We start from the raw sequence: 27966 nt of genomic DNA on the forward strand, positions 1-27966 counted from the left end.
TGAAAATATTTATGTCTGTGTTAGTCTTTTAAAGAGCTCAAAATACGAAACAAATTGCAGAATAAGGCCAATAAAATGAACTGATAAATCAGATGTGTGGGCTTATCTGAACAACGAGTCATTTCTGTTCTCTCGTGTGCCTCATGTTGTGAAGACATTTTGTCTCGGTGACTACCCCACAGTGTGATGGATGGTTTGACCTTGCTGAATGCTAGATATTTCAGAGCTTCAATAAACCGTGAAACTCAGAGGGGATTGTGCCACATTACATTCAACCCCTGTGAAACAGAAACTAACTAACCTTTACAATGAACTTTGAACCTTTTTTTTTAACAAAGACGTGGAGAGAGTAGAAGCCCATCTGAAGAGGGTGTTCATCTTCTGAGTTTGCATTTAACAGCACGGTGCTTGTTTCCTTCTATCAAACTGAGTGGAACTACACATTTCAGACAAGATTGTAGGTGCAATTCAAGGTTATGGGTTGAATTCCTACAGGGATCACAGACACATACTAAAGATGTATGCACCATTTGCTAAGTGGTATACATTACATTTACATTTAAGTCATTTAGCAGACGCTCTTATCCAGAGCGACTTACAAATTGGTGCATTCACCTTATGATATCCAGTGGAACAACCACTTTACAATAGTGCATCTAACTCTTTTAAGGGGGGGGGGGTTAGAAGGATTACTTTATACATTAGTGTTATACGATGATTCTAAACAGCCCGAGAGCAACATTGCATTCTAAAAGAGCGTCAGTCCTTTATGACCAAATAGTCAGAATGACGAGTGGACGCTACAGGTAAATACGTCCCAACTTCTGATCACAATGGCACGTTGTGGGAGGGTGAACTACCCGATAAACTACACATCTGTGGGTGACAACAAAGGTATCCAAATGAGAAATGTGCATACATTTGTTCTTCATTTCACTTGTCAAGGCACTTCCTAATTCAATTCAACACAGGTAGGATATGTGGAGGGGTATGCAGCTTTTGAAATGCAACTCTCTGGACCATCACAAAGTTAGCAATGCAATGTGCTCCAACAGGCAACAGTAAGTTATTGACAGACCGACTCTTTGCCATGTGTGTTTACTGCCCTCTTGAGGCAACACAGTAGAAGACGGGGTGAGGTACACAAATCACTGGAGACTCAACACATCAATTCAATAGTAGTTGTGTTCAACAAGAGAGAGCTTTCAGTATTTCAACTGTAACATGTTTCTTTAATCAATCTTAAAACTGATAAGCTAATTGTATTTTCTTTCATCAAAAAAGTTGTTTTTGTGCACAATCATTTATTCTGTTTAACCCAATCAAGGGTACACAACAGATTCAAACTGTCCTAAGATGTCCTAACCGACTTGCCAAAACTATAGTTTGTTAACAAGAAATTTGAGGAGTGGTTGAAAAACAAGTTTTAATGACTCCAACATAAGTGTATGTACACTTCCGACTTCAACTGTATGTTTACTGAATATTGCCCTTGCTGTTGCTCAGATTGATGCATTTTATAGTTTTACTCACTGTTAAATTTTCATAATGTGTTTTATAGTTACTTTGTGAAGAAAAAACAATTTAATCAATTTTATAATAAGAATGTAACAAAGAAAATGTGGAAGTCGTCAAGGGGCATCTTCATCTTCAAATAATATTTTTGCAGGAATCTCCTTGCGAATGATTTTGCCGAAGATTGTATCTCCGCCGGGCTGGGCAACCTGAGCTTTGGCATAAAATGGCTGTTCCTGTGTTTTGAACTGTTTGTTGTTTTGCTCTATACAAAGAGTCTGACTACTGACCTCAGAGGTATTGACTTACTAAACGTCCTCATAATTTCAGCTGTTTCCTTATTTTGCATCAGCCAAGTTGGCATCGCAAACGTACCTCAAATGATGAGCAAGCAGTTTTGTATAATTTCAAATGTTAAACATGTGCTGTTGAAAACATGGGCTACAGTCTACCAGTGTTCACTTCCTCTTAGTCGTAATGTTAGTAGTGAGTACAGTAGCAGGTTGTGGGATCTCTCGGGCCCAGAGAATGGATGATTTGGGTTCTGTGGTTGGTCAGGACCTGCAGCTTGCGGATCAGCTGCAGAAGGTGCGGACTAAGACTGTGTGCATCAAGGATCTCCAACTGCTCCAAATGCTTCAACTGTTGGAGGCTCAAGAACTCCCTCTCTGGTACATTATAGTGTCTGAAAGAGTGGAATAGAAAAGTATGTCAGTATATCTGCTTGGCTTAGATTAATGAGTCATAACCTTTGGAAAATGTGCACATTAGTCACTTAACATGTAGACACTTAATTAGGAGTTCACCAGTAACTTATTACTACATCTGGGTTCATACCACAACACAGAAGTCAGATGTTAATATCTCACCGCATTTTAAGGGTCATGAGCTGGGGGAATAGTTTGGGGATCTCTCCGATGCTGCTGCTGCTGTTATAGCTGCATGGATCAAAGTGCAGATACAAGAGGCCTGAAGCCTGTTTCCCTAGAGCCTTCATGTCCATCTGCTCCACCATCACCTGCTGCAGAGTTAAACTGGTCACCGTGTTGGGAATGGAGTGAGCATAAGCACTGACGGGATGGCCTTCTGGAAAACAAAACATAGGACAGTCAAACATCTCCAAATGTAGCCACAGGACAGTCAGGACTCCATACTGCTGCCCCACCAACTGTCAGACTCGTAACCCCACCAACTGTCAGACTCGTAACCCCACCAACTGTCAGACTCGTAACCCCACCAACTGTCCGACTCGTAACCCCACCAACTGTCCGACTCGTAGCCCCACCAACTGTCAGACTCGTAGCCCCACCAACTGTCAGGACTCCATACTGCCGCCCCGTAACCCCACCAACTGTCAGACTCGTAGCCCCACCAACTGTCAGACTCGTAGCCACACCAACTGTCAGGACTCCATACTGCTGCCCCGTAACCCCACCAACTGTCAGACTCGTAGCCCCACCAACTGTCAGACTCGTAACCCCACCAACTGTCAGACTCGTAACCCCACCAACTGTCCGACTCGTAGCCCCACCAACTGTCCGACTCGTAGCCCCACCAACTGTCAAGACTCCATACTGCGGCCTCGTAGCCCCACCAACTGTCCGACTCGTAGCCCCACCAACTGTCCGACTCGTAGCCCCACCAACTGTCAGACTCGTAACCCCACCAACTGTCAGACTCGTAACCCCACCAACTGTCAGACTCGTAACCCCACCAACTGTCCGACTCGTAACCTCACCAACTGTCAAGACTCCATACTGCTGCCTCGTAGCCCCACCAACTGTCCGACTCGTAGCCCCACCAACTGTCAGACTCGTAGCCCCACCAACTGTCAAGACTCCATACTGCTGCCCTGTAACCCAACCAACTGTCAGACTCGTAACCCCACCAACTGTCAGACTCGTAGCCCCACCAACTGTCAAGACTCCATACTGCTGCCTCGTAGCCCCACCAACTGTCCGACTCGTAGCCCCACCAACTGTCAGACTCGTAGCCCCACCAACTGTCAAGACTCCATACTGCTGCCTCGTAGCCCCACCAACTGTCAGACTCGTAGCCCCACCAACTGTCCGACTCGTAGCCCCACCAACTGTCAGACTCGTAACCCCACCAACTGTCAGACTCGTAACCCCACCAACTGTCAGACTCGTAACCCCACCAACTGTCAGACTCGTAACCCCACCAACTGTCCGACTCGTAACCCCACCAACTGTCAGACTCGTAACCCCACCAACTGTCAGACTCCATATTGCTGCCCTGTAACCCCACCAACTGTCAGACTCGTAGCCCCACCAACTGTCAAGACTCCATACTGTTGCCTCGTAGCCCCACCAACTGTCCGACTCGTAGCCCCACCAACTGTCAGACTCGTAGCCCCACCAACTGTCAAGACTCCATACTGCTGCCTCGTAGCCCCACCAACTGTCAGACTCGTAGCCCCACCAACTGTCAGACTCGTAACCCCACCAACTGTCAGACTCGTAACCCCACCAACTGTCCGACTCGTAGCCCCACCAACTGTCAAGACTCCATACTGCTGCCTCGTAGCCCCACCAACTGTCAGACTCGTAGCCCCACCAACTGTCCGACTCGTAGCCCCACCAACTGTCCGACTCGTAGCCCCACCAACTGTCAGACTCGTAACCCCACCAACTGTCAGACTCGTAACCCCACCAACTGTCAGACTCGTAACCCCACCAACTATCAGACTCGTAACCCCACCAACTGTCAGACTCGTAACCCCACCAACTGTCCGACTCGTAACCCCACCAACTGTCCGACTCGTAGCCCCACCAACTGTCAGACTCCATATTGCTGCCCTGTAACCCCACCAACTGTCAGACTCGTAACCCCACCAACTGTCAGACTCGTAGCCCTACCAACTGTCAAGACTCCATACTGCTGCCTCGTAGCCCCACCAACTGTCAGACTCGTAGCCCCACCAACTGTCAAGACTCCATACTGCTGCCTCGTAGCCCCACCAACTGTCCGACTCGTAGCCCCACCAACTGTCCGACTCGTAGCCCCACCAACTGTCCGACTCGTAGCCCCACCAACTGTCCGACTCGTAGCCCCACCAACTGTCAGACTCGTAATCCCACCAACTGTCTGACTCGTAGCCCCACCAACTGTCAGACTCGTAGCCCCACCAACTGTCAAGACTCCATACTGCTGCCCCGTAACCCCACCAACTGTCCGACTCGTAGCCCCACCACCTGTCCGACTCGTAGCCCCACCAACTGTCAAGACTCCATACTGCTGCCCCGTAACCCCACCAACTGTCCGACTCGTAGCCCCACCACCTGTCAGACTCGTAGCCACACCAACTGTCAAGACTCCATACTGCTGCCCTGTAACCCCACCAACTGTCGAACTCGTAGCCCCACCAACTGTCAGACTCCATACTGCTGCCCTGTAACCCCACCAACTGTCAGACTCCATACTGCTGCCCTGTAACCCCACCAACTGTCAGACTCCATACTGCTGCCCTGTAACCCCACCAACTGTCAGACTCCATACTGCTGCCCTGTAACCCCACCAACTGTCGAACTCGCAGCCCCACCAACTGTCAGACTCCATACTGCTGCCCTGTAACCCCACCAACTGTCAGACTCCATACTGCTGCCCTGTAACCCCACCAACTGTCGAACTCGCAGCCCCACCAACTGTCAGACTCCATACTGCTGCCTCGTAACCCCACCAACTGTGTAACCCCACCAACAGTGCATGACATGGAAAATGCTAGTTTGGCAGCTGGCGAATCACATACTTGCAATGTTGAGAACTGCCAGTTGAGGGAGTTCCCTCAGCCATGTTTTCAGGTGGCACCTGCTGGGATCCACATCCCTGTCTCTGTAGTCCACAGCTAGACTCTGCAGGGAGGGGAGGCACTTCAGCGCCTCTTCAGGTAAGGTGGGGTCCATGTAGTCAAGAAGCTCCAGACTGGTCAAGCCAGGTTGGCCGACCTGCGAATCTTCTAAAGACAGATTTTGTCATTGCTGAATTTAATAACTTAAAATGTATGATGATATAGGCTAGTACAGACATATAACCATATATCAACATGGACTTCACACACTACCTAGAACATAGGCCTATGGAGTAGCCTAATCAGCTTGTGAAAACCATGTGGTAGGCTATGCTTAGCTAATCATTCACTGTTTCACCAATGTTTTGTATGAGTAGTAAAAAGAAACTCAGGTACTGTACAATCAAAAGCTGTTGTCTTGCGTTGTAACTTTGCAAAGTGCCTCACCTGGAAAGCCATTTGTTTTAGAAATATTAAAATAATCATCTGGGAGAGAGCCATGTTGTGTTCCCATTTTCAAAGACAGATGCTTCAGATGTGGCAAGCGGTTAAGCATTAGGTGGAATATCTGTCTTGGGATAGGATGATTGCCTTCGTGATAGAGTAGAGACGTCAGATGGGAGAGCTTTGAGACAGCACTAATAATATCTGATCTTGGAGCACAGTGCATCTCGCACACACTAAAATGAGTCACTTGCTGCAGAGGCACAATTGCATCAGACAGTCCCTGGCCATAGCGACACCTGCGAATAGCCAGCCTCTTCAAGTTATGAAATTGCTTGAGAATTTCAAAGGCTTTCACGTCGAAACAATGCTCCACGGCTATTGTGGTGAGCCAAGGGAGTGATAGGGCAAGCTGTTTCCATTCTTTCAAACTTGCCTTCTGTACAACAACTGAGCTGATTTTCCTGCGGCGAAGAGTTGTCCAGAACTGCGAGGTGTAGGCACACAGCTTTTTAAGCACCACTGTGTTGCCTTTCCAAAGGGACCAGTGGTCAACCATATTTTTGAAATATTTGCAGCATGATCTAATGTTTAGTTTGTCTGTCGTTGACAGATATCCAAACACGTGGACCCATACCTCCGAAGGTAGTTGTGCATCTCCAACCGTACGAAATGCCATATCTAAGCAATTGCTGCAATGTTGTTCTTCTTTCCTGCAGGAAAAATCGTTTAACAGTAAACATCCCACTACATTATACGACTATATGCACACATTTTGTTTTTCTTTTTGGCAGCACGTTCTAAGGCCATCTCGGTGAACGGAAGTTGTTTGCGGAAGTGACGCATTTGAAATCGCCGTCCAATCACAGGACATTCGAGGGAAGTTCAAATTATGGATCTCTGCGGTGAGTAACGTTAGTTAGCGATTTTACAGTTTATAATCAATGCATACATTCACAAATAGTATGTAATATAGAATACATATTGAGTAAATCTGGAGTAAGCGCCAACCAAATAATTTACCTTTGAAACGGCATATGTCATTTTAGCAGCAAGCTGCCTAACGTTGTTAGCTGGTTATCTAGTCGTAGGCTTTCAGTTTTTAGCTAACGTTAGCTAGCTAGTTAGTAGCTTGCTGGGTAAACTAGCTGCTGGTCACTTTGTTACTACCTCGTAATTCAACGACACTACGATGTAAGCTATAGCAGCCAGCTAGCCTAGTATAACCAGATTCCAGCAAATAAATAATTATCTTCTGTTTATCTTCCCATAGAAACCAGCAATCAATGGACCATTTTGAAATGATCAGATCGTGGTTGCATATAGTTAGCTAGTTTACTTCAGTGGCTCCAGTTGACATTCCTCTACATATCGTAAAAAATCGATGGTGAAAAACATGTTTACTCCGTCAAGACACAACAGAGAAGCAACTTATTTTCATGAAGAAGATCCAGTTGGTAGAGACCGAATTATTTTCCCTGCATTGAAGGCTTTTGGGACAAGCGAGCTGATATCCAGGGAACCCGTTGAAAGCCCAGCCAAGGTATTTGCGAGGATGAAAGCTAGAGTACAGGCAGAGATAATACCGGTTGAGAACGAGAGGACCAAAACGCCTAACCCCGTGAGAGAAAAACATGTCAGAGAAAAGCGAATCCAAGAAGAACATGGTGGAGTAATGAGCTCGCCTAGAAAACGACATCAGCATTGGGTGAACTATGAACAAAAGGAAACCGAGGACCTTGAATTCACTTATGAGGCAGAGGCTCTGACCCTTTCACCTTTTCAATCGCCAAGCAAGGGTTTGACACATTCACACTTTATGGTCCACCCACAAGACCTTCAACGACAGTCACCGTTGAAAGACATGGGTAGTAGTGCGTTCAAGCCAACCAACATAAATGCACAAAAGCAAGGCCCAGCTCTGGATGCTTTCTCAACAAAGTCCCAAAGGAAAGCTTTGTCATACCCGCACACTCTGCTCAGCTCAAATGACACCCAACAACCAGCACCCCTCAAAGACTTCAAACGTGCCTCCCAGACAACCAACATAACTACACCAGTGAAAAGGTTGAAGTCAATGGAAAAATTGGAATTTGGGGCACACAACATTGTACACGATGAATCAGTTTTAAGTAAGTTGTTTCAATTATCCTAAATTATTGTGTCAATCAAGGTTGCTTGGTTGTCAGAATACTTTAATTTATGACTTTGAGAAGTAAAATGATTTGTTTCTGTTTTCTGCCCAGGGTCCGAAGTTGTTTTGGATAGACTGCCATGCCTGGATTCTAGAGCAAAAACGTTTGTTCTTCTGAAAGAGAGAAGACGAAAAAGGGACCAAGAAGACGGCTATCAAGTGAGCAGCCTGCAGGATCCCATGAAAGGTGACAGCTAGAAATGTAGAGTAGGGACTGTTATTCTGATTCTAATGACTCAAGCACCATAAGTGAACTGTTATCAACCTGTGACGTCGACTCAACAAACAAAATATCAACCTCTTTACAGGATGTGAGCGCAGCGTGTCGACCCCTGCACAACCCGCCGGGGGCACCGGAGAGGACACCAGTGTGAACGTGACCTGTAGTGTGCCCACTGGTCTATCAGAGACCAGCATTCCATCGAGGCCAGATGCCGGCCTCAGTCAGTGTGAGGTTTACCATGACAAGCCTCCCCCCAGGCCCTTCCCAGACCTGGTGCACGACCCCCTCCTGCAGGTCTCACCGAAGATCTCCATCCCCAAGAAGCAGGAGGCTGTATTCCAAGCCAAGCACATAGCAGAGTCCACTGGATCCAATGTAAGTAGATGGTTTTGATGATGCTGCTTCCTTTGGATTTGTAGGCTGATGACTGATGCTGTTTCCTCTGAGTTCATTGCTTTTAGCTTTGTATTTTTGCTGGGAGGTAATGTTTTCTTGTATGGCACTTAAGTTTTCTATCAGGACTTGCATAACCATAGATATCTACCTATATAACTATTTAATGTCTATTACTTGATAGGTTACAGGGATTCACCTTAGACACTGGCTCCTGAAGAGTAGGAACGACAGGTTTTATGTGGATGGTGTCCGTGAGTAAGTAGAATTTGTTTCTCGGAATCATATGAAGTTCACTAACACATTATTTTTGTAAAAGCAAACATTGATTCACTTACTTAGTATGCCTCTATGCTTTCCACCAAGGGACAACAAGATGCCCTGGCACAGCAACCTCATTGCAAAGCGAATCTCAACCAAACACCTGAAGACTACTTCTGGCAACATTTACGTCCTGGTGGGAAAGATGACCCCGGATTTCAGCGGAACTGGTAAGTCAGAAATAATCAGCCATTTTGGAATATTGGGAAAGTGAGACTCCAGAAATATTGGGAAAGTGAGACTCCAGAAATATTGGGACAGTGAGACTCCAGAAATATTGGGACAGTGAGACTCCAGAAATATTGGGAAAGTGAGACTCCAGAAATATTGGGACAGTGAGACTCCAGAAATATCGGGAAAGTGAGACTCCAGAAATATTGGGAAAGTGAGACTCCAGAAATATTGGGACAGTGAGACTCCAGAAATATTGGGACAGTGAGACTCCAGAAATATTGGGAAAGTGAGACTCCAGAAATATCGGGAAAGTGAGACTCCAGAAATATTGGGAAAGTGAGACTCCAGAAATATCGGGACGGTGAGACTCCAGAAATATTGGGAAAGTGAGACTCCAGAAATATTGGGAAAGTGAGACTCCAGAAATATTGGGACAGTGAGACTCCAGAAATATTGGGACAGTGACACTTTTTTTTTTTTTTGGTTCTGTACTCCGGCACTTTGGATTTGAAATTAGATCATGACTATGAGGTTTAATGTGCAAGCTCAGCTTTCATTTTGGGGTATTCTCATCCATATTGGATGAACCGTTTAGAAATTATAGCCATTTTTGTACATAGTCTCCTAGTTTTAGGAGACCAAAAGTATTGGGACAAATTCACTTATGTGTATTAAAGTAGTCAAAAGTTTAGTATTTGGTCCCATATTCCTATCAGGCAATTACATCAAGCTTGTGACTCTACAAACTTGTTGGATGCATTTGCTGTTTGTTTTGGTTGTTTCAGATTATTTTGTGCCCAATAGAAATTAATGGTAAATAATATATTGTGTCATTTTGGAGTCACTTTTATTGTAAACTGAACAAAAATATAAACAATATGTAAAGTGTTGCTCCCATGTTTCATGAGCTGAAGTGAAAGATCCCCAGAAATGTTCCATCATCGATGAAAGATGAGGTGTTGAAATCCTTAAATGGTGTCCAGAAGAAATAGGTGGGATGAGCCGAGGGATAAAATTACAATAAAAAATAAACATAAAAAAAATTATGTCACTAAAAAGGAAGGGTGTTACATCCAATGCCTGTTTGGGGTATTTTGTGTCGATGCCCCATATGCTGATGCCACGGAAGCGCTCACACACACATGTAAAAATAGTGGCACACACAGTTAGCCTTGCTGTTTTAATTTGATTGATCTTTGATGGCTTTTGTTTTACATTGTTATTTTGTTGTTCTTGCCTATTTCTCTCTCTTTTACTGGTGGTTGGCACATCAGGTGGGTAGTTTGTTTGGGCGGTGATGGTGGTTCGGAGGGGGACAATACAGTGAGCTCCAAAAGTATTGGGACAGTGACACATGAGTTGTTGTTTTGGCTCTGTACTCCAGCTCTTTGGATTTGAAATGACACAATGACTAAGAAGTTAAAGTGCAGACTGTCAGCTTTCATTTGAGGTACTTTTTTCATTTGAGGTATTTTTGTCCGTCTCGGGTGAACCGTTTAGAAATTACAGCACTTTTTATACATAGTCCCTAATTCGAATCTATCTAATCGAATATAATCCGCTGATTCTAAATTGAAGATAAATACTTTTGCTAAGAGTATTAATATATTATCGATTTACTGACCAGTCTCTCCAAATCTCCTAACAAAGCTATTTCGAGGGTTAATTTTTATATTAATGTAATGCTTTTTCAGCCATTCCTGAACCTGAGACCAGAAGCAGGCTACCTGAGGGCAATACCAGAACAAATGGTCTATTGATTCTGTATCTGCAGAATCTGCAGAGCTGCGATGTTTGTATTTGAGCTGAAAAGCATAGTGTGAAATCTTCCGTCGTTTTATATATCAGCAGGTACAGTATTCATACCCCCTTGACTTTAACCTAATGTAAAAAAAAAAAAAAGGTTTTTATTTATTTAACTAGGCAAGTCAGTTAACAAATTCTTATTCACAATGATGGACGACGCTGGGCCAATTGTGCGCCGCCCTATGGGACTCCCAATCACGTCCGGATGTGACTCAGCCTGGAATCGAACCAGGGACTGTAGTGATGCCTCTAGCACTGAGATGCAGTGCCTTAGATCGCTGCGCCACCTGGGAGCCCGTTGTTGCATTAGTCTCAATTCAAAATGGATTAAATCAAGTTTTTTTTTCTCACTCATCTATACACAATACCCCATAGTGACAAAGTGAAAACATGTTTCACTTTTGGCAACGATTACAGCTTTTTGGGTAAGTCTCTAAGAGCTTTGCACATCTGGATTGTACAATATTTTATTTTTCCAAATTCTTCAAGCTCTGGCAAGTTGGTTGTTGACCATTGCTAGACAGACATTTTTAAGTCTTGCCATAGATCAACATTTTAAGAATAAAGTCGGAGTTATATTTCAAGATTAAAGTAGGGGATTTGGTTAACTGTATGCCTCCCTGGCTCCCTGTTGCTGTGTGTGCCACCATTTGAAATGCCTGCAGTTAGATGACCTGGTGAAACTATACTTTAGAATTGGCTTTACTTTCTCTTCTAGCACAAAATAACCACATTATTAGAGGTGGGACTATTAGGACCTGGAAGAGGTTGTACCACTGATTATTTTCAGGAGGAGGAACCACACGGATGAGGTAGAGACAGGTTGCTTTTGTATGTATGTGGTTGGTGGGGTCTAATACACTTGTTCAAACAGGTGTCACACACACACACTGTATCCCCAAAGCAATACCGTTCTAACAGCCATGGTGCGTTGTCAGACTGCAAAGAGACATGGAGTTAAGTGTATCAGTGTTATGTGCCCTTCGAATTCGCTACAATGTTATCCTCAATCCCCTGCATATTGCCAACACCGTGCATAGTGTATTTGAGAGAGTAACTGCTAGGACAACGAAAGGTTAACTTATAAATGTGTGCGTAATGGCATGGTGTTTTTATATAGGCTCCACCTCCAATGAAGCAGTGTTAGAGGCCTGTGATTTATTATCTTGTTAATGTAGGTCACGGATTGTGTAGAGAAGGATTGGTGCGTCGCCGTCGGGCTCGAGGGCTGCACCCAAACCCCAGTCATGCACTTTCCATACGCACGGGGCAGGGGTTTGGGTAAAGCCCCGCCCGAGTCGGGTTATAATCATGAAATGATTATGACTAATAAAATGACTAACAGGCAACTGGTCTAGCCACTAGCCTCCTATAAGGTGAACCAGTGGTAGCCTAAATTAGTGGTATAGCAGAGACAAATAGCCTAGAACGGAGACGATGCCCCTGTTTTGGGACATGCATCCTTGAAGACATCACTGATAGATGGATAGTGAAAGGAGATATTAGGCTTGGCTACCAACCAAGTTAAGTCAGATCAGTGATTTATTTCTTTATAGCCTATCATCATTTATCTAATAGGCTTATATTTAGACCAATGACTATTTCAGGAAAGGGAGAATCCATCCATGAATATATTCAAACAGCGTCTCAGATTAGCTGGTTTGCGCATGCAGGAGTGGTCCTTGAGTTGCCTTCTCCCACAGTCACTTGTGTAAAACCCTTGTTCGTTCCTCCTGCAGCGGTTGGATAGGTACTTTCACTTGACCACTGTAACGTAAGATTAGCCTACAGGTTAAGGTACTCAATCGAGTGGTCCGCTATAGGTTTATAGTGGTGTTTAAGTGAATCTGGAGAGCAGTTTGACATGGGACACATACAGTTAAAGTCAGAAGTTTACATACACCTTAGCCAAATACATTTAATCTCCATTTTTCACAATTCTTGACATTTATTCAGAGTAAAAATGTCCTGTCTTAGGTCAGTTAGGAACACCACTTTATTTAAAGAATGTGAAATGTCAGAATAATAGTAGAGAGAATGATATATTTCAGCTTTTATTTATATCATCACATTCCCAGTGGGTCAGAAGTTTACATACACTCAATTAGTATTTGGTAGCATTGCCTTAAACAATTTAAACTTGGGTCAAATGTTTCGGGTAGCCTTCCACAATAAGTTGGGTGAATTGTGGCCCATTCCTCCTGACAGAGCTGGTGTAACTGAGTCAGGTTTGTAGGCCTCCTTGGTCACACACGCTTTTTAAGTTCTTCCCACAAATGTTCTGTAGGATTGAGGTCAGGGCTTTGTGATGGCCACTCCAATACCTTGACTTTGTTGTCCTTAAGCCGTTTTGCCACAACTTTGGAAGTATGCTTGGGGTCATTGTCCATTTGGAAGACCCATTTGCGACCAAGCTTTAACTTCCTGACTGATGTTGCTTCAATATATCCACATAATTTTCCTCCGTGATGCCATCTATTTTGTGAAGTGCACCAGTCTCTCCTGCAGCAAAGCACAACCACAATATGATGCTGCCACCCCCATGCTTCACGGTTGGGATGGTGTTCTTCAGCTTGCAAGCATCCCGGTTTTTCCTCCAAACATATTGATGGTCATTATGGCCAAACGGTTCTATTTTTGTTTCATCAGACAAGAGGACATTTCTCCAAAAAGTACGATCTTTGTCCCCATGTGCAGTTGCAAACCGTACTATGGCGGTTTTGGAGCAGTGGTTTCTTCCTTGCTGAGCGGCCTTACAGGTTACGTCGATATAGGACTAGTTTTACTGTGGATATAGATACTTTTGTACCTGTTTCCTCCAGTATCTTCACAAGGTCCTTTGCTGTTGTTCTGGGATTGATTTGCACTTTTCGCACCATAGTACGTTCATCTCTAGGAGACGAACGCGTCTCCTTCCTGAGCGGTATGACGGCTGCGTGGTCCGATGGTGTTTATACTTGCGTACTATTGTTTGTACAGATGAACGTGGCACCTTCAGGTGTTTGGAAATTGCTCCCAAAGATGAACCAGACTTGTGGAGGTTTACATTTTCTTTTTCTGAGGTCTTGGTTGATTTCTTTTGATTTTCCCATGATGTCAAGCAAAGAGGCACTGAGTTTGAAGGTAGGCCTTGAAATACATCTACAGGTACACCTCCAATTGACTCAAATGATGTCAATTAGCCTATCAGAAGCTTCTAAAGCCATGTCATAATTTTCTGGAATTTTACAAGCTGTTTAAAGGCACAGTCAACTTAGTGTATGTAAACTTCACACCCACTGGAATTGTGATACAGTGAAATAATCTGTCTGTAAACAATTGTTGGAAGAATTACTTGTCATGCACAAAGTAGATGTCCTAACCGACTTGCCAAAACTATAGTTTGTTAACAAGAAATTTGTCGAGTGGTCGAAAAATGAGTTTTAATGACTCCATCCTAAGTGTATGTAAACTTCTGACTTCATCTGTACACATGGTCTCCAGGATCCCAAGAGAATTTCCGTTATGCACAGATTTTTTGCAAGGTGATCGTCTAGGCTACACAGCAGAGCGTTGGTGTGAATTCTGAGGACAGACTGACAGTGACTCCTGTTTGAACCAGTTTATTAGATCATTACATTGTTGGCCATGTTTGTTTTGCTCCTACTTTTTACCCCTTTTGAAAAAGTCGAGGGGTATGAATACTTTCTTTAGGCACTGTACACACTGCCATGGAATCGGTATATCAAAAATCTATTTTTTTTGCAATCAGTGTGGCGCAGCTGTAAACATCCCGATCCTCAAAGGAAACTGGTATACTTTCTATTTATGGTATTTTTATTCCTCCGCCAGTTTTGATCCTTTATATTGTACAGACAGACCTGTTCCCTGCTTCCTCCCCCTGCCACTTGCCTCCTCCATTTTTGGGGTAGTGCTGTAACCAAATGGTTGTAATCTTGGATTGAGCAGACCCTCCCAAACATTTCCGATAACTCCATGTAAGACATAACTCTACCATTCCAATTTACAATTTTAATTTAAAAACTAAGTATCCTTCTCAAGCATATTTTCCATAAATACAGGTGTTTCATCAAACACTACATTTGAGTTCAACCATAATATTAGTATTTTCTGGGTGATTACATTTTAATTGTAACCAGCTCTGTATTGCCTGTTTCAGAAAGAGATACTTTAAACAAGGTTTCATTTTCAATGAACCCGAAAATGAGAACTGTCAATCTGCATAAATGCTTTCTTGTTTTTTGTGCCTTTCTCCTTGACCAGAACTTCCAAAATGGCTGTTGAATAAGTTTCTCTTTGGCTTTCCAAAGGATTGGAAGAAATACCTTGAGCGCTTTTTGTCAGAGCTGAAAGGGTAAGTTGTGTCACTGTGTTCCGGGCCGTTTGTATCAAGTTGTGTCACTGTGTTCCGGGCCGTTTGTATCAAGTTGTGTCACTGTGTTCCGGGCCGTTTGTATCAAGTTGTGTCACTGTGTTCCGGGCCGTTTGTATCAAGTTGTGTCACTGTGTTCCGGGCCGTTTGTATCAAGCGTCTCAGAGGACAAGTGCCGATCTAGGATCTGGTCCCCCTGTGACCGAAAAGGTAAAACTGATCCTAGATCAACACTCCTCCTCTGAGACGCTTTATACAAATGGCTAATGATGATGGGGGGGGGTGGGGGATAGGTAAGTTACTTATGATATTGTTTTCAACTGTATCCACTATTATTTTTGCGCTAGTCAGCTGTACCTGCACCAAAACTGTGAGTAAGACCATTAAATAGGTCAACATTCACAAATCCCAGGACCAGACAGATTACCAGGATGTGTACTCAGAGCATGTAGTAAGACCTTTAAACATGTCAACATTCACAAAGCCCCAGGACCAGACGGATTACCAGGATGTGTACTCCGAGCATGCGCTGACCATTTTCAAGCTCTCCCTGAGCCAGTCTTTAAAACCTATATGTTTCAAGCAGACAACCATAGTCCCTGTGCCCAGGAACGCCAAGGTAACCTGTCTAAATGACTATCGCCCCGTAGCACTCACATCTGTAGCCATGAAATGCTTGTCATGGCTCACCTCAACACCATCCCAGAGACCATGGACCCACTCAAATTCAGATACCGCAGCAAAAGATCCACAGATGACGCAATCTCTATTGCACTCCACACTGCCCTTTCACACCTGGACAGAAGGAACACTTATTTGAGAATGATGTTCATTGACTACAGCTCAGTGTTCAACACAATAGTTCCCTCAAAGTTCATCTCTAAGCTTTGGACCCTGGGACTAAACACCTCCCTCTGCAACTGGATCCTGTACTTTCTGGTGGGCTGCCCTCAGGTGGTAAGGGTAGGTAACAACACATCCACCATGCTGACCCTCAACACAGGGGGCCCCTCGGGGGTGTGTGCTCAGTCCCCTACTGTACTCCCTGTTCACCCACGACTGCACGGCCACACACGACTCAAACACCATCATTAAGTTTGCAGACACTATGGTGGTAGGCCTGATCACCGACGACAATGAAACAGCCTATAGGGAGGAGGTCAGAGACCTGGCAGCGTGGTGCCAGGAAAACAACCCCCCCCCCCCCCCTCCAATATTAGCAAGACAAAGGAGCTGATCGTGGACTACAGGAAATGGAGGACTGATGTGTTGTTACCTACCCTTACCACGGGAGCTTCAAGTTCCTTGGTGTCCACATCACTAAGGTCCTATCATGGTCCAAACACACCAACAGTCGTGAAGAGGGCATGGCAATGCCCATTTCCTTCTCAGGAGGCTGAACAGATTTGTCATGGGACCTCAGATTCTCAAAAGGTTCTACAGCTGCACCATTGAACATCCTGACTGGTTGCATCACAGCCTGGGATGGCAACTGCTCGGCAAAATTGTCAAAATCCAGCCACCCAAGTCATACACTGTTCCCTCTGCTACCGCACGGCAAGCGGTACCAGAGCGTCAAGTCTGGGACCAACAGGATCCTGAACAGCTTCTACCCCTAAGCCATAAGACTGCTGAACAGTTCATTAAATGGCCACCCAGGCTATTTACATTGACCCCCTTATATTATTATTTTTTGCACAGGCTCAATGTACACTCACTGGATTCTAACCACACACACTCACTGGATTCTAACCACACACACTCACTGGATTCTAACCACACACACTCACTGGATTCTAACCACACACACTCACTGGATTCTAACCACAGACACTCACTGGATTCTAACCACACACACTCACTGGATTCTAACCACACACACTCACTGGATTCCAACCACACATGGACACACACATTCACATTCCTTCACACTCTTCATACTCTGCTGCTACTATGCATAGTCATATTACCTCGACCTACATGTACATATTACCTCGACTAACCGGTGCCCCCGCACATTGACTCGGTACTGGTACCCCTTGTGTATAGCCTTGTTATTGTTATTTTATTGTGTTACTATTTTTCCTTTTAGTTTATTTAGCACATTTTTCATACTTCAAAAAAAAAACTCTACATTGTTTAAGGGCTTGTAAGGAAGCATTTCACGGGAAGGTCTACACCTGTTGTATTCGGCGCATGTGACAAATACATTTAATTTAATTTGAAAGCTCCTTTCATAGCTTGTTCTCCATTTTATTTTAAAAGAAAATCTTCTCCCTTCGGGCTACTCAGGTTTAACACTGTAGTCATATCTGTTAACATCCAGTCTTTCTGTTGGGTCTTCAAATGCAGTTCAGAAGGTAAAAAGGGGAGCAAGGGCCTGATAACACCCCAGAACCAAAACCACCTCTCCACCAAGACACAGGACAACACATCCCAAAAGCCAAATGCCACTAAGAGACGTGAGTCCAAAAGTTGGCATCACAAATGCTCACTGTATTTATACTGGTAGTACATGTCTGTTGTTTTCATCAAGATTCGATTCATTTGTATTTCTCTGTAGAGACTTTCTTCCTGTTTGTTTAATCTTCCTGTTAATGTTTAATCTTCCTTGTCCTGCAGCTACTCGTTGCAGTGCCACCAGTACGGTGAGCAGTGCTAATGTTTCCCGGAGTGGCCGCCTTATCAAAACCCCTCTGGAGTACTGGAAAGGGGCCAGAGTCATCTTGGATTGCGACATGAACGTCACCATTCATGCGGGTTATGACAATTCGTCTATGCTTTACTCTGTAAGCTGCTGTTCCATGGTCCTTTGCTTCAATTAGTCTTCTGTTGTAGAGCACCGTATCCCCAGCCATTCTACCTATTCTATGTATTGCTGTTCTAACACACCTGAGTCCACTAATCACCAAGCCCCTTCATTAGTTGAATCAGGTGTTCTAGTTGTGGAATACATTCAACACGTGGAACAGCTGGGTGTAATCAGAGGTTTAGGACACACTGCATCCCACTGCTGCTTTGCCTCTGAATCTAAGCAGGGTTGGTCCTGGTCGGTTCCTGGATGAGGGCCAGTAGTAGGCACTCTTTCCTCTGGTTAAAAAAATAATAATCCCAATGCCCTAGGGCAGTGATTGGGGATATTGCCCTGTGTAGGGTGCCGTCTTTCGGATGGGACGTTAAACAGGTGTCCTGGCACTTAGTGTAAAAGCAGGGGTGTTAACCCCGGTGTCCTGGTTAAATTCCCAATCTGGCCCTCATACCATCACGGTCACCTAATCATCCCCAGCTTCCAATTGGTTAATTCACCTCCCCTTCTCTCCCCTGTAACTATTCTCCATGTCGTTGCTGTACATGAGAATGTGTTCTCAGTCAACTTACCTTGTAAAATAATTCATTGATATATGCTATTTCCCTACTTTCTCAGCAAGTCAGCACACCTGTAGCCAGAGTACTGTTAGACGGATCACCAAAACCGGCCAAGGTTTTCTTACCTCCAACGAAAGGTATGTTTAAAAATATATATATTTATACATAAGCCTTAGGAATGCATTTATCCTCATATTCCAGCTGCAACAAAGATGGGGACTACATTGTATTTGACAGTGTTATGTTGTGTTCTACAGAGCGGCTGCGAGGTGACACTAGTGAAGAGGAGACCATGCCTCTGAGAAAGGTGAAGGCTTATCACAGGCCTTCGAGGTCGAAGCCAGAGGAGAACTCCCCTCACAGGGCCCTTGAGTCTCGGGGGTGTAAGGCTGAAGACAACGCCCTTTCCAGGGTCCCCAAAAGGCCCAAGAAAGCCAGCCCAGAGCCTCACAAGTCCATGTCTTTGGAAAAACCCTCTCACAGGAACCGAGGAAGACCCAAGAAAGCCAGTCCAAACTCTCAGTGGTCTAAGCCTGAGAACCCCTCCACCAAGGGTCCAGGCAGGCCCAAGAGGGTCAGCCCAGCATCTCAGAGGTCCAAGTCTGAAGTGATCCTCACTCCCAAGCTCCAGGGATGGCCCAGGAAGACCGGCCAAAGATCTTGGAGTGCCACAGCGCCGGCCACGTACGCAGACCGTGCCCCACAATCCCCGACCCCTCCACATCGCTATCTCCGGGGCGCTAACAAACAGTGCAATGACGACTCGGACAACGCCAATACATCCTCAGAGCTGTTACCAGGGAAACAAGTCAAGCGTTCAGAAAAAGTAGACCCTCCGAGAGTGCTTGATTTGCCAAAGACGAGGGTCCATCGTCAGATGCTCCCAGCGAAAATCCGGGATGACATTGTGATGGCGAGGAAAGATACGGGAAAACCTGCACCCACCAAGACCAACCCACAGAGGCTGACGCGGAATAGGAACGTTCAGTACAATGGTCATAGTACTGCCGGAGAGTCCCAGTCTGATGACGACTTCACACAGAAGAAAAAGCCCAAGGCAGTCAAAACGGGACCCATAAAGCCACGGCGTACGATGACACGTGGAAGGGTTCCGGAAGCTTCTCAGACAGCATCGGGTGGTTCGTCGACTTCCCAGGACGACTGTGAGAGGAAATTGAGTAAAAGGGACGGCCCACGGACACTGAGAGGAAAGGGCAGCAAGTTCCTCAGCGTTCAGCAGAGAGAAAAGGAAGAAAATGGAGATCAGTGGACAGAGGCAGAACTGTTGAGACTACATGAGTAAGTTTGCTACAGTTATCTACATCTACATTGGTATTATGTACAAACATATGGCAGTGAGCAGCCAAAAGTCTATAATATAGTAGACGAGAAAGTATGTACTCAACTCTGGTTAAACAATAGTCTCCTTATATAATGTACAATGTTGAAGAAAAGTTTCAAATTAGCTAGCATGTTTAAAATGTGTGCAACGTGCCTTGTTTATACAGAAACGTGTATGTCAACTTCCTGTGTGTACGTTTGGCTTTCAGGGCTGTGACGTCACTTCCTAAACACAGTTCTGACTTCTGGGTGAACGTTGCCATGGAGGTGGGCAGCCGTTCAGCTGAGGACTGCCAGAAGCAGTACAATGTCCAGGCCCCCACTTTCTTGGCACCTTCCAAGGCCACCAAGAAAAGAGAAGTTCTGCAGAAGAGGGAGCCATGTAAGTTACCTTGTCTACCATTTTTATCCTTAATAAATCCATCAAGGCATCTTGATGTGTATTAGTGTAGGTTTCCCATCCCAGCTATAACCATGACAACCCCTGCTTAGCTTCTGTGATTTACACATTTATTTTTAAATGTTAAATCACAATCTATACAATCTGTCCATTCAATAAGAATTACAGAGAATGTATGTATTTGTATTTATTACGGATCCCCACTCTTCCTGGGGTCCAGCATAATTAAGGCAGTTATACAATTTTAAAACATTACAATACATTCACAACAGATTTTACAAACACATTAAGTGTGTGTGTTTTCAAGCCCCTATTCTACTACCACATATCTACGACACAAAATCCGTGTGTATGTTATTTTGTGTTTGTATGCATGTGCCTATGTTTGTTGCTTCACAGTCCCCGCTGTGACAATGTCATTATATTATATTTGAACTGTAGTGGTGGAACCACCCCGGATAACCGCAAGGAAGGGCACACTGAAGCGGAAGCAGCAGGTGCGAAACCTCCTGGACCACATGCCCAAAGACGACCACGATGACATCTTCAACAGCTCGCCCATGCAGAACAAGCGGGTGAAGGTGTGTATCCGCCTGGGGTGCACCATTTCAACCACTCAGCAATGTTGTCGTTTTTTGAAGTTCTTTTGGAAAATATTGCTTATATGCACATTATGTGGTGCTGGAGGTCAAAGAATACATTCAACAAAATTCAAAGAAGTCTCTGCACACATTGTAGAAAAATAGTGAAGACATCAAAACTATGAAATAACACATGGAATCATGTAGTAACCAAAAAAAGTGTTATACAAATAAAAATATATTTGAGATTCAAATAGCCTTTGCCTTGATGACAGCTTTGCACACTCTTGACATTCTCTCAACCAGCTTCACCTGGAATGCTTTTCCAACAGTCTTGAAGGAGTTCCCACATATGCTGAGCACTTGTTGGCTGCTTTTCCTTCACTCTGCAGTCCGACTCATCCCAAACCATCTCAAAGTCGGGGGATTGTGGAGGCCTGGTCATCTGATGCAGCACTCCATCACTCTAATTTTTGGTAAAATAGCCCTTGCACAGCCTGGAGGTGTGTTGGGTCATTGTCCTGTTGATAAACAAATGATAGTCCCACTAAGCCCAAACCAGATGGGATGGCGTATCGCTGCAGAATGCTGTGGTAGCCATGCTGGTTCAGTCTGCGTTTCATTCTAAATAAATCAGTGTCACCCGCAAAGCACCCCCACACCATAACACCACCACCTCCATGCTTTACGGTGGGAAATACACATGCGGAGATCATCCGTATCGCGTGTCACAAAGACACGATGGTTGGAACCAAAAACTCAAATTTGGACTCATCAGACCAAAGGACAAATTTCCACCGGCCTAATGTCCATTGCTCATGTTTCTTGGCACAAGCAAGTCTCTTCTTATTGGTGTCCTTTAGTAGTGGTTTCTTGGCGGCAATTCAACCATGAAGGCCTGATTCACGCAGTCTCTTCTGAACATGAGATGTGTCCGTTACTTGAACTCTGTGAAGCATTTATTTGGCCTGCAATTTCTGAGGCTGGTAACTCTAATGAACTTATCCTCTGCAGCAGAGGTAACTTTGGGTCTTCCATTCCTGTGGCGGTCCTCATGAGAGCCAGTTTCATCATTGCGCTTGATGATTTTTGAGACTACATTTGAAGAAATGTTCAAAGTTCTTGAAATTTTCCGTATTGACTGACCTTCATGTCTTTTACTAAAGTAATGATCAACTGTCGTTTCTCTTAGCTTATTTGAGCTGTTCTTGCGATTTAATATGGACTTGGTCTTTTACCAAATAGGGATATCTTTTGTATACCACCCCTACCGTGTCACAACAAAACTGATTGGCTCAAACGCATTAAGAAGGAATGAAATTCCACAAATTGAATTTTAACAAGGCACACCTGTTAATTTAAATGCATTCCAGGTGACTACCTCATGAAGCTGGTTGAGAGAATGTCAAGTGTGCAAAGCTGTCAAAGCAAAGGGTGGCTATTTTATTCTCAAATATAAAATATATTTTGATTTGTTTAACACTTTTTTGGGGTTACTACATGAAGCAGCCAACAAGTGCTCAGCATATGTGGGAACTCCTTCAAGACTGTTGGAAAAGCATTCCAGATGAAGCTGGTTGAGAGAATGCCAAGAGTCTGCAAAGCTGTCATCATGGCAAAGGGTGGCTACTTTGAAGAATCTCAAATATATTTAGATTTGTTTAACGCTTTGGGTTACTACATGATTCCATATGTGTTATTTCATAGTTTTGATGTCTTTACTATTATTCTACAATGTAGAAAATAAAATAAAATAAATTAAGAAAAACCCTTGAACAAGTAGGTGTTATAAAACCTTTTACCGGTAGTGTAGAGAAAGATTGTCATGTTGCTTTCATGTGCAAAATGTATATTTAACAGCAGCTGATAGATTGCTTGTGTACCAAATTGATATTTCAAGACAGCCGACAGCTTAACAGAAATCTTGTAGCAGTCAGAAATGGAGTGCCAGAACTGAATGTGCCCTCTTGTGAATTAGTTGCCCACAGTGTCTCCCAATGGGAAAGAAGATGTGTTCATGGACTCTGAGCACGACCCACAAACCCCCAGCTCATCAAGATTCCCATCAATGAAAACTCCTCAGTGTCTCCACATCACACCCGGCATGATGGGCTCTGTGAACAGGTAAATGCTCAGTTGGTATAGCATGGTGACCTTGGCCTGATGGGCTCGGTGAACACAGTGGTGACACGGTGGTGCTCATCTGGTAGAGCATGGCCCTTGCAATGCCAGGGTAGTGGGTTCGACACATCGTAAATCAGGCTACCTGAAGGCCCAAGCTTTGGGGCCGTGCCAGCAATTCGAAAAAGCGACTATAGCGGGCAAGAATCAATAAACCAAGGGGCCGGTATACAGACCTCCGTAGGTGAACCTGCGGAAGGACAGGTGACCGGAAGCATGACCGAATACAAACAGTGTAGCTATTCTCTCCGCAAGGCAATCAAACAGGCCAAGTCTCAGTACAGAGACAAAATCGAGTCGAAATTCAACAGCTCAGACACAAGAGGTATGTGGCAGGGTCTACAGTCAATCACGGATTACAAAAAGAAAACCAGCCCCGTCGAGGACCAGGATGTCTTGCTCCCAGACAGGCTAAACAACTTTTTTGCCCGCTTTGAGGACAATACAGTGCCACTGACACGGCCCCCTACCAAAACCTGCGGGCTCTCCTTCACTGCAGCCGAGGTGAGTAAAACATTTAAACGTGTTAACCCTCGCAAGGCTGCAGGCCCAGACGGCATTCCCAGCCGCGTCCTCAGAGCATGCGCAGACCAGCTGGCTGGTGTGTTTACGGACATATTCAATCAATCCTTATCCCAGTCTGCTGTTCCCACATGCTTCAAGAGGGCCACCATTGTTCCTGTTCCCAAGAAAGCTAAGGTAACTGAGCTAAACGACTACCGCCCCGTAGCACTCACTTCCGTCATCATGAAGTGCTTTGAGAGACTAGTCAAGGACCATATCACCTCCACCCTACCGGACACCCTAGACCCACTCCAATTTGCTTACCGACCCAATAGGTCCACAGACGACGCAATCGCAACCACACTGCACACTGCCCTAACCCATCTGGACAAGAGGAATACCCATGTGAGAATGCTGTTCATCGATTACAGCTCAGCATTTAACACCATAGTACCCTCCAAACTCGTCATCAAGCTCGAGACCCTGGGTCTCGACCCCGCCCTGTGCAACTGGGTCCTGGACTTCCTGACGGGCCGCCCCCAGGTGGTGAGGGTAGGTAACAACATCTCCACCCCGCTGATCCTCAACACTGGGGCCCCACAAGGGTGCGTTCTGAGCCCTCTCCTGTACTCCCTGTTCACCCACGACTGCGTGGCCATGCACGCCTCCAACTCAATCATCAAGTTTGCGGATGACACTACAGTGGTAGGCTTGATCACCAACAACGACGAGACGGCCTACAGGGAGGAGGTGAGGGCCCTCGGAGTGTGGTGTCAGGAAAATAACCTCATACTCAACGTCAACAAAACAAAGGAGATGATTGTGGACTTCAGGAAACAGCAGAGGGAGCACCCCCCTATCCACATCGACGGGTCAGTAGTGGAGAAGGTGGAAAGTTTTAAGTTCCTCGGTGTACACATCACGGACAAACTGAACTGGTCCACCCACACAGACAGCGTTGTGAAGAAGGCGCAGCAGCGCCTCTTCAACCTCAGGAGGCTGAAGAAATTCGGCTTGTCACCAAAAGCACTCACAAACTTCTACAGATGCACAATCGAGAGCATCCTGTCGGGCTGTATCACCGCCTGGTACGGCAACTGCTCCGCCCACAACCGTAAGGCTCTCCAGAGGGTAGTGAGGTCTGCAGAACGCATCACCAGGGGCAAACTACCTGCCCTCCAGGACACCTACACCACCCGATGTCACAGGAAGGCCATAAAGATCATCAAGGACAACAACCACCCAAGCCACTGCCTGTTCACCCCGCTATCATCCAGAAGGCGAGGTCAGTACAGGTGCATCAAAGCAGGGACCGAGAGACTGAAAAACAGCTTCTATCTCAAGGCCATCAGACTGTTAAACAGCCACCACTAACATTTAGCGGCCGCTGCCAACATACTGACTCAACTCCAGCCACTTTAAAAATGGGAATTGATGGAAATTATGTAAAAATGTACCACTAGCCACTTTAAGCAATGCCACTTAATACAATGTTTACATACCCTACATTACCCATCTCATATGTATATATACTGTACTCTATATCATCTACTGCATCTTGCCATCTTTATGCAATACATGTACCACTAGCCACTTTAAACTATGCCACTTTATGTTTACATACCCTACAGTACTCATCTCATATGTATATACCGTACTCTATACCATCTACTGCATCTGCCATGCCGTTCTGTACCACCACTCATCCATATATCTTTATGTACATATTCTTTATCCCTTACACTTGTGTGTGTGTGTAAGGTAGTAGTGTGGAATTGTTAGGTTAGATTACTGTTGGTTATTACTGCATTGTCGGAACTAGAAGCACAAGCATTTCGCTACACTCGCATTAACATCTGCTAACCATGTGTATGTGACTAATAAAATTTGATTTGATTTGATTTGACTTTTTGATAAATGTAGAAAATCGCCAATCAAAATAAACGTTCTACCACAGTGACCATGTTATTTTTGCGAAGCCTATTTGATTCTTTACGTTTATGTGAAAACTATTTCTAAGATGCGTACTTTGTTTTTCCGAACTCACTTCACTTGCGCATAAACACGGAGTGTACAAAACATTAGAAACGCCTGCTCTTTCCATGAGACTGACCCGCTGAAAACAATGATCCCTTATTGATGTCACTTGTTAAATCCACTTCAATCAGTGTAGATGAAGGGGAGGAGACAGGTTAAAGAAGGTTTAAGCCTTGAGACAAAGAAGGTTTAAGCCTTGAGACAACTGAGACATGGATTGTGTATATGTGCCATTCAGAGTGAATGGTAAAGAAAAAAATATATATAAGTGCTTTTGAACGATGTATCGTAGTAGGTGCCAGGTGCACCGGTTTGTGTCAAGAACGGCAACGCTGCTGGGTTTTTCACGCTCAACAGTTTCCCGTGTGTATCAAGAATGGTCCACCACCCCAAGGACATCCAGCCAACTTTGACTGTGGGAAGCATTGGAGTCAACATGGGCCAGGATCCCTGTGGAACGCTTTGGACACCTTGTAGAGACCATGCCCTGATTAATTGGGGCGGGGGGGGGGGCGCTGCGCAACGCAACTCATTATTAGGAAAGTGTTATTAATGTTTTGTACACTCGGTGTAGAGACAGGCTACTGGCGCTGGGACATGTGCTGATCAAATACACTGCTGGATCGCCGATTTAAGCTGTTTACATGTACTAATAGTTTGATAGATTGCTCAGAAAACCAGATGTTTCAATCTGCGTATGCTCACTTTGATTTGTACTTTTCGCCAATTTTAAGATAAGTAGAATAAGGTGTTTACATTACTTTTCCCATACAAGGCCTTCTGCCATAATCAGTTTAATGTTGAATTATTAGTGTGCATGTAAATGTACTCATTGACATGTTTTTGTTTTTAAATCAGTCACTCATAGTAGCCTGTTATTACAAGAGAGGTGATACTATGGGTAAATAAATTAATGATTGTTGGTTTTCTCACCATTTGTAAAATCAGAAACTTTTCATCAATTTTTTTCAGAGACAACGATGACAAGTATATCTACCAACTTCAAAAAAGAATGAAAAAAGGCCAAGCGAAGCTGTGTAAATTGGGGGCCGCTTCAAAGGTAGGCTGTTTTGAAAGGAATATTTCTGAGGAGCTTATCGACCAAAGAAGGGCCTGGTTCAGTCACATATATATATACTGTATTTCTGGGGCCATTGTGAAAATGAACTCGTCTCAAGGATGCCAGGAACAGCTGTCTAGTGTAGTGCTCTGGGGAAAATGTGAGTCAGGAGAGGAGACCTTTTTAAAGTCATTCAGTCATATGAATATGCCAATAGAGTTCTTATTGTTAAACAGGATGTTTATACCACAGGAGGTTGGTGGCACCTTAATTGGGAAGGACGGGCTCGTGGTAATGGCTAGAGCGGAATGATTTGAATGATATCAAACATGGTTTCCATTTAATTCGCTCCGTTAGAGCCATTATTATGAGCCGTTCTCCCCTACGCAGCCTCCACTTATATAATATATATATATATACATACAGAATTTTATTCAATGTTTTTCTGCATTTTCCATCTAGTACACGCCAACGCCATCAGCCAAACGTGTTTTGAAAAGATGCAATACCGGTAAGTGTTCTTTTGAATTAAGATTTTGTCTTGATGTATTTTACACTTACATAACTTGAGAATTTGGCAACTTTATTCACTCAATAATATGTTTTACTTGTGTTTCAGCGGAGAATGATTCTTTTGTGGTCTGGGAAATGTTCCCTGACAAGGAGGACCATTCAGTGGAAAGTGGGGAAGAAGAGGATTATTATTTTATGGATGATGACTGAGCTGCAGATTCACCATGGGTCTCTTTACTAGACTCCAAGCAGGCCGAAAAGGGGAGGGACCTACCTGAGTTTATCTAATAAGAAACGCTAGTTTTCGTTGCAAAACGTTTAGCTATCGTTTGTACTAATGAATACACCCTGTTTGGATTATTACGTTTTAAAACAGGAAATGAAATGCTGTAACATTGTCAAAAGTTATACATATACACTGTATAGTTGTCAATTACGTTCTGTGATTCAATCCCCACTGCTGTTTTAAAATGGGTTTAAAATGTTTTGTTTATATATTGTGCCACTGAATGCAGAGGATTTTTACAATAAATGTTAATTCTAGTTCTTTGCACGACTCCAATAAATGTGGACTTCTTTTTACTTGTTAGCAAAACTATTTTAGAGGTATTTGTTTGGTGCTGAGAATTTTTTGGTTGGGGGGGAAACATTTTTGCCCTTGCTACAGCCTGCTATATCGGTCTGCTAGTACAGGACTAGCAAAGGATTCTTTAAAAATATATATTACATTTAC

General features: G+C 44.3%; 2 protein-coding genes across 2 annotated transcripts; one reads left to right on the top strand and one right to left on the bottom strand.

Annotated features, from left to right (window-relative positions):
- Positions 1 to 1211: 1211 nt before the first annotated feature.
- LOC139553917 (uncharacterized) lies at positions 1212 to 6678 on the bottom strand. Its single transcript, XM_071366692.1, has 4 exons — positions 5771 to 6678; positions 5285 to 5491; positions 2385 to 2601; positions 1212 to 2200 (listed from the first exon to the last, which is right to left on the bottom strand). The coding sequence occupies exons 1-4, from the start codon at positions 6444 to 6446 to the stop codon at positions 1996 to 1998; spliced, it is 1305 nt and encodes a 434-aa protein (XP_071222793.1). The 5' UTR covers positions 6447 to 6678; the 3' UTR covers positions 1212 to 1995.
- mis18bp1 (MIS18 binding protein 1) lies at positions 6590 to 27776 on the top strand. Its single transcript, XM_071366691.1, has 17 exons — positions 6590 to 6672; positions 7041 to 7899; positions 8014 to 8148; positions 8270 to 8559; positions 8762 to 8835; positions 8944 to 9068; positions 15142 to 15232; positions 17603 to 17712; positions 17873 to 18039; positions 18675 to 18753; positions 18874 to 19915; positions 20167 to 20339; positions 20799 to 20938; positions 22917 to 23062; positions 26633 to 26720; positions 27183 to 27231; positions 27340 to 27776. Exons 2-17 carry the CDS (start codon positions 7152 to 7154, stop codon positions 27441 to 27443), a joined length of 3561 nt encoding a protein of 1186 aa, XP_071222792.1. The 5' UTR covers positions 6590 to 6672; positions 7041 to 7151; the 3' UTR covers positions 27444 to 27776.
- The last annotated feature ends 190 nt before the right edge of the window (positions 27777 to 27966 follow it).

The sequence above is a fragment of the Salvelinus alpinus genome, chromosome 25 (genome assembly GCF_045679555.1).
Source record: "Salvelinus alpinus chromosome 25, SLU_Salpinus.1, whole genome shotgun sequence".
NCBI lineage: Eukaryota > Metazoa > Chordata > Actinopteri > Salmoniformes > Salmonidae > Salvelinus > Salvelinus alpinus.

Excerpts from the sequence above, each read along its gene's own strand:
- mis18bp1 (XM_071366691.1), top strand. The coding sequence starts at position 7,152 with ATGGTGAAAAACATGTTTACTCCGTCAAGACACAACAGAGAAGCAACT. Across the intron at positions 15,233-17,602 it reads TTTTTGTCAGAGCTGAAAGG|TTCAGAAGGTAAAAAGGGGA; the intron begins GTAAGTTGTGTC and ends CTTCAAATGCAG. Across the intron at positions 20,939-22,916 it reads TGCAGAACAAGCGGGTGAAG|TTGCCCACAGTGTCTCCCAA; the intron begins GTGTGTATCCGC and ends CTTGTGAATTAG.
- LOC139553917 (XM_071366692.1), bottom strand. The coding sequence starts at position 6,446 with ATGGCATTTCGTACGGTTGGAGATGCACAACTACCTTCGGAGGTATGG. Across the intron at positions 2,602-5,284 it reads GGCAGTTCTCAACATTGCAA|AAGGCCATCCCGTCAGTGCT; the intron begins GTATGTGATTCG and ends TTTGTTTTCCAG. Across the intron at positions 2,201-2,384 it reads CTCATGACCCTTAAAATGCG|ACACTATAATGTACCAGAGA; the intron begins GTGAGATATTAA and ends CCACTCTTTCAG.